The sequence below is a fragment of the Mustelus asterias genome, chromosome 10 (genome assembly GCF_964213995.1).
Source record: "Mustelus asterias chromosome 10, sMusAst1.hap1.1, whole genome shotgun sequence".
In the NCBI taxonomy this organism is placed as follows: Eukaryota; Metazoa; Chordata; class Chondrichthyes; order Carcharhiniformes; family Triakidae; genus Mustelus; species Mustelus asterias.
In genome coordinates, this window is record NC_135810.1 from 86,600,390 (window position 1) to 86,623,114 (window position 22,725).

The 22,725-nt window shown below is 41.9% G+C and overlaps 1 protein-coding gene across 2 annotated transcripts in view; it reads left to right on the forward strand.

Annotated features, from left to right (window-relative positions):
• LOC144500065 (fibroblast growth factor 9) overlaps positions 1 to 22,725 on the forward strand; it is an 82,038-nt gene that overhangs the window by 54,554 nt on the left and 4,759 nt on the right. For both annotated transcript variants that reach the window (XM_078222836.1, XM_078222837.1), the window contains exon 3: positions 11,382 to 11,485. In XM_078222836.1, coding sequence (XP_078078962.1) covers positions 11,382 to 11,485 — 104 coding nt within the window. The remainder of the gene's footprint in view (positions 1 to 11,381; positions 11,486 to 22,725) is intronic.

A 22,725-nucleotide genomic window follows, 5' to 3' on the forward strand; every position in this document is an offset into this window, starting at 1 on the left:
CACTCCTTTTTTTATCCAATAAGGCTTATTTGAAGACAGGTGAAGTGAAACAACCAACAGTGGATGAGTGGGGGGAGGGTGAGAGGGACAGCTGCTGGACTCATTTGTCTTGCTCACTCCTGACACAATAACAACTGTTTCCCTACCACATAGCAGTAATGGCCACTCCCTCTGACCACACAGCAGCTTGGTCTTATCAGAAATAAAAAGAGAGCCCTCACAGTTAAACCAGCTCCCTTCTCCTGTTCCTCAACCATTTTTCTTCATACTCACACCTGCTTTTCCTGTTCCTCCACCTTCTGCTGTAAGGTAAGGAAACATTTAGTGTGTCAGGAGAGAGGCAGGCACTAGAATGTTGTCCTTTTGCCATATACCTCCCAAGCAGACTCTGGACTACCTACATACACACTTGTTTGGGGTGCTTGGGGTCCTAATGTCATTCCAGCCTCTGATGTGTAAATCAGGGCTTCTGTTAGGGACAGGGGAGAGATAGGGAAATGGGACTGATTTCTCAGTTACACCTGTCCGTAAATAGAAGACATTTTGAATTTTACAGTATATGGTGGTGTGGTTTCCTAATCCCTAGGTTTGTGTGATCCAAGTTACCAATAATAACTCATGCTATGATAAACTCAGAAGGTTAGTTTATTTCACATTCAAGAATGAAGTCGGTAACTTCCCACTGCACCACACACTCACATATACACACTCATATTCACACACACATTCACACATGTGCAAACACATACACATGCACATGCACACACTCACGCACACACTCTCGCACAATACTCTCACACACATTCAAACTTATATTTACACTCACTTGCATATACACACACACATCCACATACACACACATTCACACACACCCTGACAGTCACACACGCACACACATATTCACACACACACACATCCTCTGACAGACAAATAAACATACACACTCACACATTCACACATACTCACATTCACACACGGACACACAGAAACACACACACGCTTCCTCTTGCTCACGCACTCACACATTCACATACACACACACACACATTCGCACACACTCAAATGCGCACACACATTCACATATACATGCACATACCACATATTCACATACACACACTTTCACACACACAGACTCACATTCACAAACATGCACACACATATTCACACACATTTGCACCCACTCAAATTCACACACACACATTCACACACATCCTCTGACAGACACAAATAGACACACACACTCACACATACTCACATTCATACATGGACACACACACAGAAATACACACGTGCACACACACACACTTCCTCTCTCTCACACATTCATGCACGCACATTCACACACACACATTCGCACACACTCAAATACACACACTCACTTTCACACACACAGACTCACATTCACAAACACGCACACACACATTCACACACACATTTGCACGCACTCAAATTTACACACACACATTCTCAGACAGTCACACACACACACACACACACAGTATGGGGTAGGGCTTGGTGAGGACAGATAAAAGGAATTTTAGAGTACAAGAACCACAGGAATGAATATTAGTTCACATGATTTCCAGAGTCTGAAAGTTAAAATTGAGAGGGTATTTCCTGCATGACAGGGTTCAATTCCAATCAGTTTCTGATTGGAGAAAGCAATATGAAGATCCTCAAAATGAACGATGTTGCAGCACGGTGACCTTTCTGTTCTTCGGCAGGCATTGATCAGAGACTTTTAAAATCAAACAGGCTTTGAGGAGCTAAGAGATGGTGACCAGCTGTTTGTGCAGCCAGGCTGCTGGAGTCATTTCCAGCTGATGCTAAAACATCAGTCTGAGGATTTTTCAGTTCTCAAAGGCACATAGATATTTCAAATTGGTCACTCAAGTCACGTGACCTTTCTCCAAAATTACTTCAATAAGGATTGTTTAAGTAGTGTCTGGAACTGGCACCGATAATGTCCCAGTCTTTAGTTGTTGAAAGAGTTACCATCCATGCAGAAGGTCTGGTGTTGGAAAGCCATTGTCTCGGCGGTCCTACTCACTCTGTTAGCAAGATGAGCATATCAGATGCAAATGGTTTCCCTTTGGTTCCATTTGGAAATGGGCCTGGACTGTCCCAGGATGATATGAGTCTGTTTAAAAGCAAATTACTGCAGATGCTAGAATCTGAAACCAAAAGAGAAAATGCTGGAAAATCTCAGCAGGTCTGGCAGCATCTGTAAGGAGAGAAAAGAGCTGATGTTTCGAGTCCAGATGACCCTTTGTCAAAGTTTTTTTCAGCATTTTCTCTTTTGAGATGAGTCTGTTAGCAGCTCTGCAATTTTCGAAATGTAAGTCTTCTGATTTTCATGGTTACAAGGGATGTACATTGTTACAAGGGATGTGTGCAATACCATCCGTTGAGAAAATAATTATTTTTGTAACTCTTGGTGGCCACTCCCAGACAAAGGGCCAACCCTGTGGTCATGTGACTTGGAGCATCCATTTTTTTGGTTCAACAGTAAATCCTTTTTCTAAAAAGTGATAAGAATAAAGTTCTGGATTTTTTTCATGTCCCAGGGGCCCAATACTTCTTAAAGACATAAGTGAATTTCAAAATCTAACACCGTTTTTCAGAAATTGTTAAGATAAAAGATCAGCTTATCTATAAAATCCTTCTGAGTCTCCCGTGAGGTTTCCATTTTACTTGGTATGGCTGTTCTTAATTCATTCACCTCTGACATCTCTTCAATGTCTTCTAGCTGCACGGGATTTTACATGCCGAGTTTCATTGTTATCTGACTAATTGTAGCGAGAGTATCAATTGGAATGGTTTTTCTACTTGCTCCCACACCATTACCAAGAATCAATCTTTGATCCTCTCCTCTTTCCCATCTACATTCCTGACATCATCCAAAAACACAGCATTAATTTTCACATGTACGTTGATGACGCCCACTCCATCTCATCTTGATACCTCCACTGTGCTGAATTATCAGACTGCTTGTTCAACATCCAGCTCTGTAATTCTGTTCCTCAACCTCTCTGCCTCTCTCTCTATTTCCTCCTTTAAGCCTTTCCTTCAAACCTACCTCTTTGACCAATATTTTGACCATTTTTCTTGATATGCCAAAGTTTGCTAGGATTAAATTTTGGGAAGGCTGAAGCCGTTGTCTGGTCCCTGCCACAAAAGCTGCTCCCTTGCTAGTGACTCCAAACCACTCCCTGCCAGCTGTCTGAGACTGAACCAGATTTTCCACAGTCTTGATGTCATATTTGACACCAGCGTGAGTTTCCGACCTCATATCAAGGCCCTTACTAAGACAGCCTATTTCCACCTCCATAACATTGCCTGACTCCATTCCTGCCTGAGTTGCTGAAAGCCACGTCCACACCTCTTCTACTTCTTGATTTGAATATTCCAATGCACTCCTGACCCATCTCCCATCTCCTATCCTCTGGAAAATTGAGGATAACCAAAACTTTGCCAACTGGATCCCTCTTTTACTAAGCCTCATTCATTCATTGCTCCTGTGCTCAGCTCCCTGTCAAGCAAAGCCTTGATTTTAAAATTCTTAACCTTGGTTTCATATTCCTCCATGGCCTCACCCCTCCCTATCTCTGAAATCTTCTCCATCACTGCCACCACCCAGGATACCTGTACTCATCTGATCTCTTGATCACCCCTTGCTTTTAATACTGACTGTGCCTTCAGCTGGCTAGGCCCTAAGCTGCATAATTTCCACCCTCAATGGTCTGTTTCTCTCAATCTCTCTCTCCTCCTTTAAGACACTCCTTAAAACCAACCTCTTACTCCAATATTGCCTGATGTAGTTCAGTGTCAAAGTTTGCTTTGTGGTATTCCTGCCTTGGGATGTTTCATTACATTAAAAGCACAAGTTGCTGTTGTTTAAGGTCCAACAACAACTTGCATTGATATAGAGCCTTTGACACAGCAAAACGTTCCTCTTGCTCCGATGGAGTGCCAGTATATAAACCTGGCATATTCTGTTTAATGTCAGTTAGGCTGAGAATGGAGTGCTGGAGATGTCACCCCAGTGGAGCACAATCTTTGATGTAAAAAAGCAGAACAAGCTGTAAATAGTCAGTAGGTCTGGCAGCATCAGACAGAGAGGGCAACAGAATTAATTTTTCAGGTGGTGGAACAGCCTGTTGGAACTGAGAGCGCTTAGAGATGAAGCAGTTTTTAAACAGGAGAGGAGGAAAGAATGAATGGGAATGATTGGGTTAAAGGCAGGAAAGGTTAAATGATAAAATGGATAAGATTGCAAGACAAAAAGAGACAGTAATAGGATAAGGAAGGAGACATAAGGGTTCGGAATTCTACTGTTCACCCCGCCACGGGGACACAGTCCATGCAAAGATCCATTGACCTCGGGCGGGATTTTCCGACCTTGGGCCGGAAAATCCCACCTGAGATGTGTCTGGAGAAGACATAACTGGGAAGGCAGAGTCACCAACTCGTGTCCAAAATAAGGAGCAAGGGTTATGATCTGAAATTGTTGAACACAGTGGTCCAGATTTTGACATGAGAGAGGCTCTCTGGAGTGACAGAAATGCCTCACAATTGGAAGTTCCGCCCCTGAACATGATACCTCCCATTTTTGCCGGGACAGGATTGGGATGTGTTTCGCGCACAATTTGCAGGAGCAGCTGGGCACTGAAATGATCAACCGCCTCCATTGGAGTGGGTTGTCGGTGGGTCAGGGGTGTGAACTCGATGGGCCAGATTTTTTGTCCCCGGGTTGGGTTCCCCCAGTCGGAGATTTCCTGCCTTTGGTGAAACTAATCTTTAAAAATGACCACCATGCAGCTGAGTTTTTCAGTCGGGGTGGGAGGGTGTGTGGGCAGGCTGAATCAGGGCACGGGCCAGGGTGCCTTGGAACAAATGCACCGGCTGCCTGGTGAGGAGGTGGGCTGGGCACAGGGCCTGCTTCTGTGCCCCAGCACTGTCTTCAAATAGATAGAAGATAATAAGAAACCAAAGCATTCCTCCAGCCCTCACCCCTCGCATCTTCCCATCAACAAACTCCCTACACCCCACCCATGCTAAGCTATTTGCTTCTCCAATCAACCTCCCCCCACCGCTCTATACCCCCATGCTAACTTAATATCCCTCTACTCACTCCCCATGATCTCCATACCCTTGATGCTAATTTAATGCCCCTCTACCCATGCAACCTATGCTCCTTTGGCCACCCTCTTGGCCCCCATAGCCAATGCCAACTCAGTGTCAACTTAGTGCCAACTCATGCCAACCCATGTGCCCACCCACCACACTTTATTCTTGACCCCTCCATGCCAACTCACCTAGTATCCCTGTATAATTCCTGGACATCTTTCATACTACCTGGGTAACTTTGACAGGTTTGACACTTCCTAGATAACTTTGACTGATTTGACACTTTCCAGATAGCTTTAACAAGCTTGATAGCTTTGACACTTCCTCCGTATCATTGACAGGTTTAACAGCTGGACAGCTCCTTAAAAGTTCCTTGACAGCTTGACAGCTCTTTAACAATTCCTTGACAGCTGGATATTTCCATGACAGCTGAACAGTTCCTTGACAGCTGTACAGTGCATTGACAGCTGGACAGCCCTTTACCAGTTCCTTGGCAGCTGGAAACCTCTTTGACAGCTTGACAGTTTCAATTATTTTATGTGTAAAAAGTGCATAATCATGTTCACTTTTAACAATCCCAAAGGCTACCTTACCTCACTTTAGGATGCCATAACTCTCCCAAAGGGGCCCTGGCGCCTTATCCAAAGGGGCACCATATCTCTCCAAAAGGATGACTATCCAAACACATCCACAAAGCTCTGACCTCCTCTGACCTATTCTAACCTCCACACTCTAGATTCCACACTCTGTTCTTCCAAGATCCCACTTCAGTAGGGGCAGTTGGTGATTTAAATGGCCACCTGCCTTCGCAAATTGTGCATGAACTTTGGCCCGACTTCACTCCTAACCCTGTGAAGGTGGAAATTGCCAGGTTTGTGAGTGAGACTTAGAAATTTTAGCCATTTCCTGGATTTCCGCCACAACAGAAAGCCTCTCCATTGTGGCAAAAATCTGGGCCAATGTGTGTGGATCAGACCAGGTAAGAGCAGGTCTGAACTTGGTGGATTTGTTTGGATAGCCTAGGTACCCCTTTGGAGAGGTAAGGTACCCCATTGGATCTGGTACTGGGACACCTTTGTGGGAGGTGAGGTGTCCTTTGGAGTAGGTCATGTGCCCTTTGGAAGTGTTAAAAGTGGACATAAATGTGCATAAAAACACATAAATGCATTACTGTCAAGCTCATTGAAATTGTTAGCAGACCTGTCAAAATCAACTGTCAAAACTGTCAACGGGAGCTGTCAAGCTGTCAAGGCATTTAAATGTCCAGTCCTTCAAATCTTGGAAAAAAGTGACTGCGTGTCAGTTCACTCTGTCTATTGACAAAGGTCTCAGAGCCTCCATGACTGGATTAGTGCTGCATGACTGTTTCACAACCATACATTATCACAGTATGGTGTCTACCATTTCAGTTTGATTGGCAGCTCCAAGTGGTTGCAGAATCTTTGATGTCGGACTACGAATTCCAGTGCTTGATGTTATATGGAATTATGCTTTTGAATGAAATGTTTGTTATAAGGCTAAAGGCATGCAAATGTGGTAAATTGATTTTTATGAATGAAGTCTGCAATAGACACTTAGAAAGTTATTTTTTAGAACTTTATTTTATCTTATCTCTGCATGGGACCAAACATCTGCTCATAGTGGATACGAGGTGATTTAGTGAAGTAGGTGTAAGGGAAAAGGGTAGTGGGCTGGGGGCATGTTTGGCACTCAGTTGGAATAGGGGCTATATAGGGCCATGTGGGGTGGGTATAAGGGCATAGGTTGGCATGGAGGATGTGATGGGCCATGGGAGTTTTGTACAGGGCATGAGCTGGCATCGGTTGGCATGGATGGGGCACAGGGTGTGTGCGAGGGATGAGGGCCGGAGGAAAACGTGGGTGCTCCCCCACCCCCGACTGAAAATCCAACATTCCGGCAGCCATTTGTAAAGGTTGAGTTCATGGAGCCAGGAATTCTGCCGTCTCTGTGCACTTGACCTGGAAGATGAAAGTCTGGGCCAGCACTGAGTCTGCAAATCTGTGAAGCAAAGAAGTACTCGAAGTAAGAGGTGCTGTTCGTCAAGCTTACCCAGAGTTTCATTGGGATAGTGTCAGGGGATAGAGGCAGAAAGATCAGAGTGGGAGTTTAGAATCATAGAATCATAGAAACCCTACAGTACAGAAAGAGGCCATTCGGCCCATCGAGTCTGCACCGACCACAATCCCACCCAGGCCCAACCCCCATATCCCTACATATTTACCCACTAATCCCTCTAACCTACGCATCTCAGGACACTAAGGGGCAATTTTTAGCATGGCCAATCAACCTAACCCGCACATCTTTGGATTGTGGGAGGAAACTGGGGCACCCGGAGGAAACCCACGCAGACTAAGGGAGAGTTACGATGACAGGTGACTGGATGTTGAGGATCATGCTCGCGCACTGAACTGAGGTGTTCTACAACTCGAATAGTCATAATGTATTTGGTCCAAGATAAGCAGCAACAGTGATCAGATTGCTGAGTTAAAGGAAAGGGAATTTGCTGATTGAACAGATGCTACACATAAATTGCTGTAGCAGCAGTGCCTGCCAAAAAATCCACTAAATCCAAAATTCCTTCATGACACTATCTTTTATTATCACTTCCACTCACAGAATATAATGATGTGTGCTCTTCCACTGGGATTTGATAGTTATCAATTGATTTTTCACTGGGGAAAGTCTTTCTCTCACTTAGTTTTTGCATTGGGCAACTCCTTGGGTGGAATTTTCCCATTCCGCCTGCCACGGGGATCGTACTGTCGGGGGCGGACCATACAAAAGTCTGTTGTCCTTGGGCGGGATTTTCCAGTCTTGGGTCGAGTGTGGCTGGAAAGTCCCGCCCCTTCCCACAGCTAAAGACCTCTCAAACAACAACTTGTATTTATTTAGAAAGTTAAACATAGTGAAACAGCCCAAAGTATTTTAAGGGAGTGTATTTAGGCAGCCTATCTTCCAATTCTCTACACTCCTCACCACTGACAAGACCACATGTAATCAATTCCATATTTCTCTCAACACTGCTGCCTTCCTGACCATGTCCAAATCCTCCACAATTATTTCTCTGTGAAAGAAAATTACTCTCATATCCAGCTCTCTGTTTAATCATCCAAATTTCTTCCCATTAGTCATTTCCCCACCTCAACACGACTGCCAATCTTGACCAGCACAGTCATTCACCTGCCTGTCTGCTTTTGATTACTTAATCCCTTGTAGTCCTTCATTGTGGTCCATCTCCATTCACCCTGCTTTATTTTGGTTGACAATTTCACACCCTTAAACCTAATTACTGTGTTGCCAACTTTAGCAAATCTGGCCTGGTTATTTATTTCTAAATCTGACTGGAATAATACAACTTTTCCCTCTCCGACTCTCAATTATCCTTATACTTCAAGATTGTCCTTGCACTAAGGAAAATCTTAGACGTCTTCTTTCATAGACAAATCAAGTACTTTGACACTTCCCTGTAACCCATGCATTCTCACATTCAAATTCAAATATTTGTGACTCATGGATCTTTTCATCTTCAAAATCGGTATCATCTCCTCAGTCGTGTCTTCATCAGCCCTCCTCCCCCAATCATTTGCCCTTGACCTTCCATACGCCAATCCTGATCTCCTGTTTATGTTGCATATCATTCCCCCACCCCTCACACATCATGCCCCACCAAGTTGATCTGCTCCATGGCACTCATCTCTGCAACCTTGATTTCCCTCCCAACCCAGAACACATCACACAATTTCACAATCTCTGCCCAGGTATGGTAGCATAATGATTATGTAACTGGACTAATCCTGAGGCCTTGGTCAATAATGCAGAGAAGATCCTATTTGCAATGCTTGGAATTGCTTGTAGTACTTGAACTGTGGCCTGATAATGGGTCAAATCTTTCTCTGGGCTTGGGAAAACCTGACCTGCGCAGATCTAAACTGCACACCCACCCCACGTGTGACTTCACATGCTAATGTTGTCTTTTCAATCTGGGATCAGGCTACAATGCAGTTTGAGAACCGTGCTGGAGTACATGAGGGGTGTGGGTGCAGAAGCTTGCCAGCTGGAAGGCTTGCCTTGATTCTTCCAACTCTCAACAGTGTCCAAATGCCCCCTAGACCTTGTCCCTCACTCCCCCTGCCCACACTCCATGTTACCCCTTAGATTACCCATGCCACTTTTATGCCCTCCATATATCCTCCATGAGCCATTCACCCAGTACTTACCATGTAAAGACCTCAGCTTCCATACAAAATCAGTGGAAATATTTCACATTCCTTGAGAAAAAAATAAAAATCTCACCAACCAATAAAGCCTCCATATTATTGATTCTAAAAAAATACAGTCTGTCGTGTGAAAAAATCTTGTAATACTTGTAATCCTTTTAGTTTGTCTCAACAGCTAGAAATCACATCAAATAATTATTTTAACTTTTGTAACATTATTATAACTTTTTGAAACTGTCATTCATTCTCAGATGAATGGAACACCTACTATTTTGAAACCCATTAGCATTTGAAACTTAATCAAGCATTGATAATGGCCACAGCTGTCCAAACTACTCTCTGGGAGGCTAAGAACAATTTCAAATCAGGGTGCTGCCAATCAATTAAGGGAACAAGTGGTTAGATTTTTTTTAAAGGTTCAAACAGAGTTTTTTTTTCTCAGCCACAACTAGTTAAAGCATGGTAGAAAGGATGACAGCACAGCTTAGTAGGGAATTTGTTACATTTTTCAATGCATTATGATTTTTCCTCCATTGTATATGAACAAATGTATAAGACTGGTCAATGTAATGGTCAGCTTACTTTTAAAGGATAGATCCCTATGATGAATCGCTGTATTAGAAACACATGTGCATTACAATACAGCACCTCATATGACATTTGAAGTTCTGGAAACACTTTACGCTTATTTTTCAGAATGTTCCTGACTCCTCGGCATGTTTTCTGTTATCTTCACAAACTCTCCATCAGGGTGTGCTTTCAATGGACTTCCACAATCCCACACCATCAGATGAAAAGGTTGTGCAAGATGAAATCTGATTTTCGCCCCCCTGTTTAAAATGGGGAAATCCACCTCAGTAGGGGCAGGTGTGTTTTGCACACTAGACATTCCCAACCTGCAAAAGAAATGATGCGGGATCAGGGATTCAGATGAAAATCAGATTTTCCCCTCAAAAAATAAACTGTGCACTAAAAGTGCCTCTGCACCCAGATGAAAATTCCTCCTGATATCTTATACAAACCTAATATCCTTGCTTTTGTGTGCGATGCCCTATATAGGTCCTTACACAGATTCTAATTTTCCTTTTAAATGTTCTTTTCTAGCTCCACTATCATATTTAAAGCCGTACATATCAACACTCCTAGGTCTTTGTTCTCCACTCAATTAAACTTCTTGATGCTGATGACACTTTTTCTTTCTTTCCCCTCTAATACACTTACAAAATATAAATAAAAACCACAAAGAAGTTCTGGTTTAGACATTATTCGCTGCCAAGCTGATGAACACCAATTTACCCCTACCTTCATCTACACAGTTACATTTCCTTTAACACCATGTCATGTTCTTCAGTGTTTGTAACAATCCTCTTACAAGGCACCACATCAAATAACTGCTGAAAATTCATATATGCAATGTTTATCCTATTTCCTTCATACATCATGTGATTGCATTAAGCTTCTTCTTAATGCAAAAGGATTTTAAATATATTCAGTTAATAGACATTTCTTGGAGGCTCTTTCCTTTTATATAGGCAACTTTTCTTCCCCTGTGCTTTATCTTTTAAAGAATCTTACTCCTGTTAGAATCCTGTCCGAACTAAGTACAAATAGTTGATAAAGTAAATTGCATCTTCGGTTTTTAGGACGGGCATACCTCAATTAGCACTTTGTCTGCACTTCCAGTGCAGTACTTGCCCTTTTAAAACATTGTTGAGGCATATCTTTTATGAACTATATCGCAAAATATTCCATGCAGAAATCATGAAGGATCTGATGATGTTTTGGGGATTTCAAACAATATATTGATCCTCTACATATTGTTGCCCTATATGGCATCCCAATGGGTTTCTGGGAAAAAAAATTATATGAAGAAATTTGCTAATCATTCTGAGCCATTCTTATAATTCTGTATTTTTACAGGGGAATTTAATTTTCACATATGTACATGTTATATATATATAGTTACATATATACATATAATAAGGTTTGTTTTATTGTTATCATCATCATCAGGTATACTGGAGTTCATTAGTATAGCAGTGGGCCTGGTCAGCATTCGTGGTGTAGACAGTGGACTCTACCTCGGAATGAATGAGAAGGGGGAGCTGTATGGGTCGGTAAGTCGGAATTTGTGTTTTCAGTGTCTTTATATGCATTTCACTGTGGCAACGGGTTAGGGCCGCTTTACACAAATAGTACTGAATTTATTTCATTCTGCCTATATTTTGGTGAGCTGATTATTACAAATAAATTTATATGTGTTTAATTACAACTGGTCAACGTGGAAATGCAAAGTGAACTAAAGATAAGACTTTTTTTTTTAGCAAAGCCACAGTAATGCAAACAGTTTCAAGGCTACACTGTCACATTAACAACAGTGTATCCTTACTGGGAGCCTATCTAGACTGTATTTCCAAATGATCCAGATTGTACAGTAGTTTATAATATATGCCAATCTTTGTGGGCCAACAGTGTTCTCATTATGTTGACCTACAGACTGTGACTTTAAATCAAAAGTACATTACTTTCTCATTGCCATTCTTTGCTTCCCTTTGTTGTCAACACACAATTATGTTACACTTGCTTCTGTCGTTACATCGTGTTTTCACAGCTTCCAAATAGCTCAGCATTTCTTACAGTCTGCACGAACTTTCATAAAAGTGTGACTTGCTAGTTTAGAAATGCAATAAGAAAATATCATTTAACCAGCTGAGTTTACCCCTTCTCAGCGAATAATTTGACCTTTCATGGGATCTTCCTAATCTATTTAATCCACAGATGGAGACAAGTAAAAAAAAACCACAGGTGAAAGTTTCAAGGTGATGAGAAAATGAAGTTACTTTGTGACCCCAAAGGCAATCATGCATTATTCTGCCTTCACTGATTGTATACAATGTTCCAAATTCAACCTTATCAAGAAATCAGACACTGTTAAATAAACATGAGTTTGCCACATTAAACAAGGTGCATTCCAGGACCTGTTTAATACTTCTAGTGAATGGTCAATTCTGCCCATTATTATTTGTGTGGTATGTGTAACTGTCATGTTTCTAATTTCACTGTTAATCTGTTCATACCAATTCTGTCAATCCTCAACCTCAGTAACCTATTTTAGAGTCATAGAGGTTTACAGCATGGAAACAGCCCCTTCGGCCCAACTTGTCCATGCTGCCCTTTTTTTTAAAACCCCTAAGCTAATCCCAATTGCCCGCATTTGGCCCATATCCCTCTATAGCCATCATACCCATGTAACTGTCTAAATGCTTTTTAAAAGACAAAATTGCACCTGCCTCTACTACTACCTCTGGCAGTTTGTTCCAGACACTCACCACCCTCTATGTGAAAAAATTGCCCCTCTGGACACTTTTGTATCTCTCCCCTCTCACCTTAAACCTATGCCCTCTAGTTTTAGACTCCCCTACCTTTGGGAAAAGATATTGACTATCTAGCTGATCTATGCCCCACATTATTTTAAAAATCACCCCTCAGTCTCCTACGCTCCAGGGAAAAAAGTCCCAGTCTATCCAGCCTCTCCTGATAACTCAATCCATCAAGTCCCGGTAGCATCCTAGTAAATCTTTTCTGCACTCTTTCTAGTTTAATAATATCCTTTCTATAATAGGGTGACCAGAATTGCACACAGTATTCCAAGTGTGGCCTTACCAATGTCTTGTACAACTTCAACAAGACGTCCCAACTCCTTATTCAATGTTCTGACCAATGAAACCAAGCATGCCGAATGCCTTCTTCACCACTCTGTCCACCTGTGACTCCACTTTCAAGGAGCTATGAACATGTACCCCTAGATCTCTTTGTTCTGTAACTCTCCCCAACACCTTACCATTAACTGAGTAAGTCCTCATTCCTGTTTGTCCAAATTCCTTTTGAATCTTGTAAAATAATTCCTAACATTAATTGTCACTGGTTGCCAAATAGAGTCTGGTTCATTTATCATTACCTTTTGCTTTTTATGTCAAGCTAATTTTCAATCCAGCTAACTAACTTTCCATTCATTCAATGCACCTTTTATCATCTTTACAAACCTAAGAGATGAAGTTTTATCTTCTGAAAATCCAAATAATTATGGCTGGGAATTTTTGCCCTGCCTCCTCCCCCCTCGGCGGGTTTTCCAACAACAGATACGACGAATCATTGGCCGCTAGTGGGATCTTCCGGTCCTGCCAAAGTCTAGGGCTTTTGCATGGATCGTGTGCCCCGCTGCTGGAAAACCCGTGCAGGGAGGTCAACTTCAGTGGGACCGGAAGATCCCGTTGATGGGAAGAGTAGGAAAACACCTTTGGAATAGCCCTTGTCTATTAATTTAGTTACCTGCTCAAAGAATTCCAGTGGATTTATGAGGCATGACATATTGCTTCTAAAACCACACTGACTGCCTATTATGGCTCTTCTCTTTTTAGAGCTTAATGACGACTGCATCATAATTACAAATCTTTCCTCTATGCACTTCACTGCACACCTCACAAATTTGAACAATAAATAAAGATCCGTGGAAGAACATAGGAAATAGGAGAAGGAATAGGCCATTTGGCCCCTTGAGCCTGCTCTGCCATCCAACTAGATCATGGCTGATCTTCTACCCCAGTACAGCACAGGAACAGGCCCTTCAACTCTCCAAGCCTGTGCTGATCATGATATCCTAATTTAAAAAAAATCTTCTGCCCTCACTCAGTCCGTATCCCTCTATTTCCTTCCTATTCATGCACCCATCCAGATGCCTCTTAAATGTTGCTAATGTGCCTGCTTCCACCACCTCCTCTGGCAGTGCATTCCAGGTACCCAGCACTCTCTGCGTGACAAACTTTCCCCCTCTCACCTTGAACCTATGCCCCCTTGTAATTGACACTTCCACCCTTGGAAAAAGCCTCTGACTATCCACCCTGTCTCTGCCTCTCATAATTTTGTAGACCTCTATCAGCCTCCGTCTTTCCAGTGAAAACAATCCTTGTTTATTCAACCTCTTCTCATAGCCAACACTCTTGAGACCAGGCAACATCCTGGTGAACCTTCTTTGCACTCTCTCCAAAGCTTCCACGTTCTTCTGATAATGTAGTGACCAGAACTGCACGCAATATTTCAAGTTCAGCTTTATATAGCTGCAACATGATTTCCCAACTCCTGTACTCAGTGCCCCGGCTGATGAAGGAAAGCATGCCATATGCCTTCTTAATCACCTTGGCCACCTGTGTTGCCACTTTTAGGGAACTATGGACCTGCACGCCCAGATCCCTCTGTATGTTAACGTTCCTAAGGGTTCTGCCATTTACAGTATAATTCACACCTACATTTGATCCTCCAAAATGCATCACCTCGCATTTATCCAGATTAAACTCCATCTGCCATTTCTGTGCCCAAACCTCCAATCTATCTGTATCCTTTTGAATCCTCTGACAACCCTCGGCACTATCAGCAACTCCGTCAATCTTCATGTTATCCGCAACTCACTAATCAGACCACCCACATTTTCCTCCAGATCATTTATATATGCTACAAACAACAGAGGTCCCAGCACTGATCCCTGTGGAACACCACTAGTTACAGATCTCCTTTCTGAAAAACACTCTTCCACCGCTACTCTCTGTCTTCCATAACCAAGCCAGTTCTGCATCCATCTAGCCAGCCCACCCCGAATCACATGTGATCTTAGTTTTTGTACCAGTCTGCCATGTGTGACCTTGTCAAACGCCTTATAAACTACATCCACAGCCCTTCCCTCATCAATTTCCTTCGTCACCCCTTCAAGAAACTCAATCAAGTTGGTGAGACATGACCTTCCCATTCAAACCCATGCTGCCTATCACTAACTAGTCCATTTTCCTCCAAATGTGCATATAGCCTATCTCTCAGTATCTTCTCCAAAAGCTTCCCCATCACTGATATCAGACCCAGCAGCCTATAATTTGCTGGATTATTCCTACTTCCTTAAACAAGGGAACAACATTGGCCATTCTCCAGTCCTCTGGAACCTCGCCTGTGGTCAAAGAGGATGTGAAGATAACTGTTAAGGCCCCAGCTATTTCTCCTCTTGCCCCCCTGCAGTATCCTGGGATAGATCCCATCCGGCCCTGGGGACTTGTCTATTTTAATGCAATTTAGGATACTCAACACCTCCTCCTTTGATAGATTGATGTTCTCAAGAGCATTCACACACACATATCCCTGACCTCAACATCCGTCATGTCCTTCACCTTGGTGAATACCAATACAAGGTACTCATTAAGGATTTCATCCACTTCCTGTGGTTCCATGCAAACTTCCCTCCATTGTTCTTGAGTGAGCCTACTCTTTCCCTTGCTACCCTCTTCCTCCTAATATATGCATAAAAAGCCTTGGGATTCTCCTTGACCCTGTTTGCTAAAGACATTTCATGGCCCCTTTTAGCCCTCTTAATTCAACGTTTAATTTCCTTCCTACTTTCACTCTACTCCTCATGGGCTTTGTCAGCTTTTAGATGCCTAGACCTATCATATGCTTCCTTTTTCCTTTTGACTAAGCTTACAATTTCCCTTGTCATCCATGGTTCCCGAATCCTTCCATTTCTACTCTTCATTTTTGCGGGGACATGCCTGTCCTGCACCTCAATCAACTGGCCTTTAAAAGCCTCCCACATGTCAGAAGTGGATTTACCCTCAAATAGCCACTCCAAATCCACATTCCCCAGTTCCTGTCTAATTTGGATGTAATTGGCCCTCACCCAATTAAGCACCCTTACCCGAGGGCCATTCTTGTCCTTATCCATGACTACCCTTGTTGGCAGCACAGTGCCTCACAGCGCAGGGACCTGGGTTCGATTTCTGGCTTGGGTCATTGTCTATGTGAAATTTGCACATTCTCCCTGTGTCTGCGTGAGTTTCCTCCGGCTGCTCCGGTTTCCTCCCACAGTCCAAAGATGTGCGGGTTAGGTGCTTTGGCCATGTTGAATTGCTCCTTAGTGTCAGGGGTCTAATTAGAGTAAATGAATGGGGTTATAGGGACAGGGCCTGGGTGGGATTGTGGTCAGTGGGCTTGATGGGCTGAATGGCCTCCTTCTGCACTGTATGATTCTATGATATCCGAAATCTTATAGAATTATGGTCACTAAGCCCAAAATGCTCCCCCAAGGTATTTCATTGGATGTGGGCTTTGCTGATTAGACCAGCAGTTTTATTACCCACCCCTAATTGGCCTTGAGAGGTTGGTGGTGAGCAGCTTTCTTGGAGCGTTGCAGTCCATGTAGTGTAGCTACACCCACAGTGACTTTTGTGAGGCTAACACATGCGCAGGATGCTGTCCTTCTCCACCTTGGTTACTTTTTTGGCTCTACATTCATTTGCAATCAGTTTTTGTTTGCCTATTTTGGTGTACTTCAGAATATCTTACAAACTTCTCCTTGTTTCTTTGGGAAAAAGGTGCTTTAATAATCTTTTTACTGTTTTGGGATCCTAGGTTGGTTGTTATGTATGTGCAGATGATTTCTGGTTTGTGGCATTAGCTTTTTCAGTGTCAGTGGGTACATGCAATATTGTGCCTGTAACTCAATTTTTTTCCCTTTATACAGCCATCCCACCTGCTCATTCTCTTCATTCACCCATATATCTGAAAGGGAGGGAGAGAGAGAGATAGATATATATACAGATTTTTGTCTAATATTTTAATTATGGTAAGAACAATTCAAACACGTTAAACTAGATAGTGTTTGTCTACACTTGCAGGCATGACAACGTTATGTGACCTGGAATTCCTAAAGTGTTCTTGGCTTTCTCCCAGATAACAATTCCTTTCCTGCCCACATATCCCATCTGAGTACAGCACTCCCAGGCTCAAACCTCTTTCAAGTCCTCTCGACCTCCCCAAGTGCTTTCAGAACAACTTGGCTATTTCAAGATTTTTGAATCTTGAGTCTTCCCAGACTCACTGCCAAATGTCCAATACTCCCACATCCTATCCTCCTCCTCCTTCTCTAACTGGTCTCAGCTCCATGTATCTCTTCCTTCTGAAATGCTCCCAGGGTCTAGTTCTCAAAAAATCCCATGTCTTCCAGGCCAGACCAGATGAGTAGTCATACCGGTTCCATTGCAGGTACCACCTACCAACTGTCTCCTGTATGACAACCCTAAGGCTACAATTGCTTTTTTTTGGCTGCACCACTTATCCTGTCTTAGCCTGAACCCTTAGCCCAACTCTATTTTTTCTGCCACCCACATGGGCTGTAGTAGATTCTTGACCTCGCTCTTTCCTGTGGGTTCTGATTATCTACCGTTACATGGAACTTGCAAATTGTGTGTACCCAGGTATTTGAAAAAAGTAACAGGTATAGAAGGACCACACAGACATTGCATTCAGCGTGGAGGAGTGTGGAATATTAATTGAAGTTAACACAGTCAAAGAGGAGGGAGGTAGTAATGGGTTTAATACCTTTGAAAATGGGTAAATGCCTAGGCCAAAATTATAAATATCCTGGGCTGTTAAGGAAAGTAATAGGATACATTGGATTTTCTAATCGTCTCTGGCTACAGGTTTAGTGCTTGAAGGCTGAATGATAGATTATGTTGTGCCATTGTTTAAGAAGGGATAAACCGAGTAATTACAGGCCAGTCAGACTAATCTCGGCAGTGGGAACATTACTGGAAAAAATTCTGAGGGTTAAGATATACCCTTATTTAGAAAGTCACGGATTAATCAGGGATAGCCAGCACACATTTGTGAAGGGAAGGTCAGACTAATTAACCATTATTTTTTTGAGGAGGTAATGAGGAGGGTTGATGAGGGCAGTGCATTTAATATAGTCTATATGAATTTTAGTAAGTTTTAATAAGCATTCGTCATGAAACTAAAAGCCCTTGAATGATTGGAAGGCTGTTTACTGTGGGATTCCACAGGGCTCAGAACTAGGTCTTTTGATTTTGTGGTATATATCAATGCTTTGGATTTGACTGTGAGGGAAATAATTAAGAAGTTTGCAGATGATACAAAATTGGGCTGTGTGGTTGATAATGAAGAAGAAATCTGAAGATTGCAAAAATACATCAATGGACTATTCAGGTATACGGAACAGTGACAATGCAATTAAGTCTAGAAAAGTGTGAGGTAATGCATTTTGGGAAGGTTAACTAGGCAAGGGAATACACAAGGTATGGTAGGGTACTGAGATGTATAAAGGTAACTTAGAACATAGGATTTAGAAGTATGATTAGGCCATTTAGCTCTTCAAGTCTGCCTCGCCAATCAATAAAATCATTGCTGGTCTTGTGCTGATCTCAACTCCACTTTCCTTGCTGCCCCCCCATAACGCTTGATTCTCTTGTCTATCAAAATACTGTCTAACTCTGCCTTGAGCCAGCCTCCACTGCTCTCTGGGGAAAAGAATTGCACATATTAATGGCCCTCAGAGGAAAAGATGTCTCCTCTTATTCTTAAACTGTGTCCCCTAGTTCTAGTCTGCCGCACAAGTAGATCTTCCTCCTGGCACCTACGCTATTAAATCCCCTCAGGATCTCCAACCTGCTCAACGTTTCTTCATGAGATAAGCCCTTCATCCCAGAAATGAGTTGAGTGAGCCTTCTCTGAACTGCTTCTAACACAATTATATATTCTTGTTCAAATAAGAATACCCAAACTGCGCAGTATTCCAGATGCGAGGCGGGTTTTTCTGGCCGTACTTGCCCCGAAATCGGAAAATCCCGCCCTAGGTCAATGGACCTTTCCATGGTCTGCTCCTCGCCCACTATGATTCCCATGGCAGGCGGAACAGGAAACTTCGCCCCGTGAACTCACCAAGGCATTGTACAGCTGCAGTAAAACTTCCCTACTTTTCTAGACTATTCTCCTTGCAATACATGTTAAAGAGGGACCTTGAAGTGCATGTTCACAGATTCTTGAAGGTGCTGGACAGGTAGATAATTTGATCAAGAAGGCTTATAGGATACTTATCTTTATTAGCTGAAGCACCGAATGCAAGAGCTGTAACTGCATAAAACACTAGTCAGGCCATAGCTGGCATTCTGATCACCACACTATAGGAAAGATGTGAGTGTACTAGAGAGGATACAGAGGAGATTCACAAGGATGTTGGGAGATTCTAGTTATGAGAAAAGATTCGATAGGCTAGGGTTGTTTTCTTTGGAACAGAGGAGACTGAGGTGAGACCTAATTGAAATGTATGAAATTGAGTGGTCTAAAAAGGCAGGAAAGAAAGACCCCTTAGGTTGAGGGGTTCATAACCAGGAGGCATGGATTTCGGATGAGAGGTAGGAGGTTTATTGGGGATTCAAGTGGGAAATTTTCACTCACAGAGTGGTGGGAATCTGGTACTCACTGCATGCATAAAAGGGTAACAGAGACAAAAACCCTCATGACATTTCGAAAAGTATTTTTGATTTGATTTGATTTATTATTGTCACAAGTATTAGTATACCGTGAAAAGTATTGTTTCTTGCACGCCTTACAAACAAGGCATACTGTTCATTGAGAAGGAAAGGAGAGGGTGCAGAATGTAGTGTTACAATCATAGCTAGGGTGTAGAGAACGATCAGCTTAGTACGAGGTAGGTCCAATCAAAAGTCTGATGGCAGCAGGGAAGAAGCTGTTCTTGAGTCAGTTGGTACGTGACCTCAGACTTTTGTATCTTTTTCCCAACGGGAGAAAGTGGAAGAGAGTATGTTCGGGCTGCGTGGGGTCCTTGATTATGCTGAGTGCTTTTCCGAGGCAGCGGGAAGTGTAGACAGTGTCAATGGATGGGAACTTGAAGTGCCATAACCAAAAAGCAAGGGACCAAGCGCTGGAAGGGAAGATTAGATTGAATGGCTACTTGTCAGTGGCGTGGACACTCCTTTCATACTGTAAATTTCTGTGATTCTGTGATTCTAGATTAGTTAGAGTGTGAGAGAACTGGAGTAAAAGAAGTTCGAAGACATAACAGACAAGAGAGACAAGAGGAGATATATTCAGAGTGAGAAAAGATTATAGACTCTAGTACAGAGATGGATATAATAATGATTCAATAGAACTAAAGCCAAAGACAGAGACGAACCACAAATATTTAAGGAGAATGAAAGAAATTGATAGATAGTTACAGAAAAAGCCTTTTGATTCACTTTGTGCATGATCAACTTTGTGGAGGCTATTTATTTAAATGGATGATCAGAAGTATGAAAGAACACTTGAACACATTGAATTCCTTGTATTTTAAGCATTGATTTCCCAATTCCTGGCAGAAAATATAATTGTTCCCTGATGAAGTACACATGCTTTTGTTTTAACTTGAATGTTCTAATTGAATAGAGTGCTAATAACTACAGGGAAGTAAGGTGTAAGGAAAGTGTATTTAACTCTTGCAATTGAGAAAGGTCTTACATCAAGTGCTTGCAATATCTGTGCATGTAGTTAAGTGCCAGATTGTTGAATACATTTTGTATTGCAATAGTTCTTCATTTGTATTCTGTTTTTGCCTGTGGAGATTGAAGTTACTCAATTGCTCCACTCAGCTATAGACTACACTCTTTCTTAGTGTAGCCTATAGCTAGTTATAGGAAGCTAGTTTCTATTTTTGTTTGCAGTGAGCAGTACAAGATCATAAATAGCGTTAAATCACAGCAGCAGCTTTGAACATGTGGGAGTATTGGAAAGGGAGGCATACAGGAGGTACATCGTGGTGAACAGGATGATGAATGATGACAGACAAATGGAATAACAGATTGAGAAGAAAAGTCAATTAAATCTATTGAGCGGGTAATCCAAGTTTGTTTTAATACCTGCAGACACTCCATGACTGATAAGGGCATCTTCTAATGTTGAGTCTTTTGATTAAGAAACATAAGTCTAGTTTCAATTATATTCAGCCACGGCAGCATCTTTTATTATGAATCTCTGTTATACTTTTCATTAGATAAAATACAATCAGTTTTCCAAATATTTTCTGTTGTCACAGTTATCCAATGGTTGAGGGAACCTGGGAAAGTACAGTGGATTTGTATATTCGCATTTCATTTCCTAACCTCTTTTGTTGGAATTGGCATAATGGCTTTTGTTCATGTGCACTTTCAGGACCTAGGTTATTTTCTCTCTGGATCAGTACACATGCTTTTAAATGGAGTTTATTTCATGGGAACAATTGGTTGAAGACAGTGGTTTGGTTGCCTCAGGGGCGTTGCTATTTAGAGCCTTCTGCTGTGTAATTCTGCATCTAATCTGTGTGCATTACTGTAATGCATGATTCGATCAAGCATATCACATCTTGAAACCTCACTAAATAAATGCCACCTTCTGGATTCTTAAACACATTACATCAAAAGCATGAATTACAAATGAGATAAAACTGGTTCCTGCTGTTGTTTGCTATCTAGGATTTTTCATAACAGAACAACATTAACAACAATAGAAAGCCAAATAGATTTCCCTCCAGCTGGTGCTATTAGTGCAGAGTGACACCAATTGTGACATTTTACTGATTGAATGCACATCAGTACCTTTTATGGCAAGACATTTGCAGTAGCACATAAATAAATAAGTGTAAATTACCTTTTTAAACATTTACTTTTAATATAACGACATTCAAACTGTAACTTGCCATGGATTGCATTTTGGAAATAACACACATCGCTACACATAAAATACATAAATGCACAAGCACACAACTAACTTGACAACTATGGTTTTTTAAAACATCAGGCTATTATAGGACAAAGAAAATTAAGATACTGAGATAAATAAATTCTGTAAAAGTGTACCTTCATGCTGACTAATATTGTATTGAGTAGTATTGAACCGTTTGGACTAGGATGAACTCAAGTTTGGACCCTCGCTCCTGTTACCTGATCTCAGCTATGATTCCATTTTGAAATTGCTATTGGAATAGAGAATAAAATCAGCCCGAGTTCCTGATTGTTGTTAGGTCAACTCCCAATAGAACGTACGTGTGTGAGTGAATATTCGGGGAGAACTACATTCCTGCTTGACTGTAATACCTTATGGGTTGAAAAACGCAATGAGGCGCACTTTTAAATCTGAAGTCACACATGAAGAGTAGCTATTTGGGTGAGGTACCCCACAATGGCCAGCACCCTTACAGTGTCACAAAATGTCTTTAAAAAAAGAATATTGTGAACCGATTGATATAATTGGAGGTTAATATGTTAAAATCAATCTTGCTACTTCATCCAGGTATCAGGTTGTGAATTAACTTCTCTGCAGGAAAGCATTGCAGAAACTAATGAGGTGACCTTTTACTAACTGATATCCTGTAGTTTCTCACTTTAGTGATGGTTTTTCAAATATAATAAGGCAATTAAAACGTGCATTTCCTGGTACCATTTTTATTTTTGTGTGTTTTGCTTCTATAAATAAGCATTACAAGAATAACATA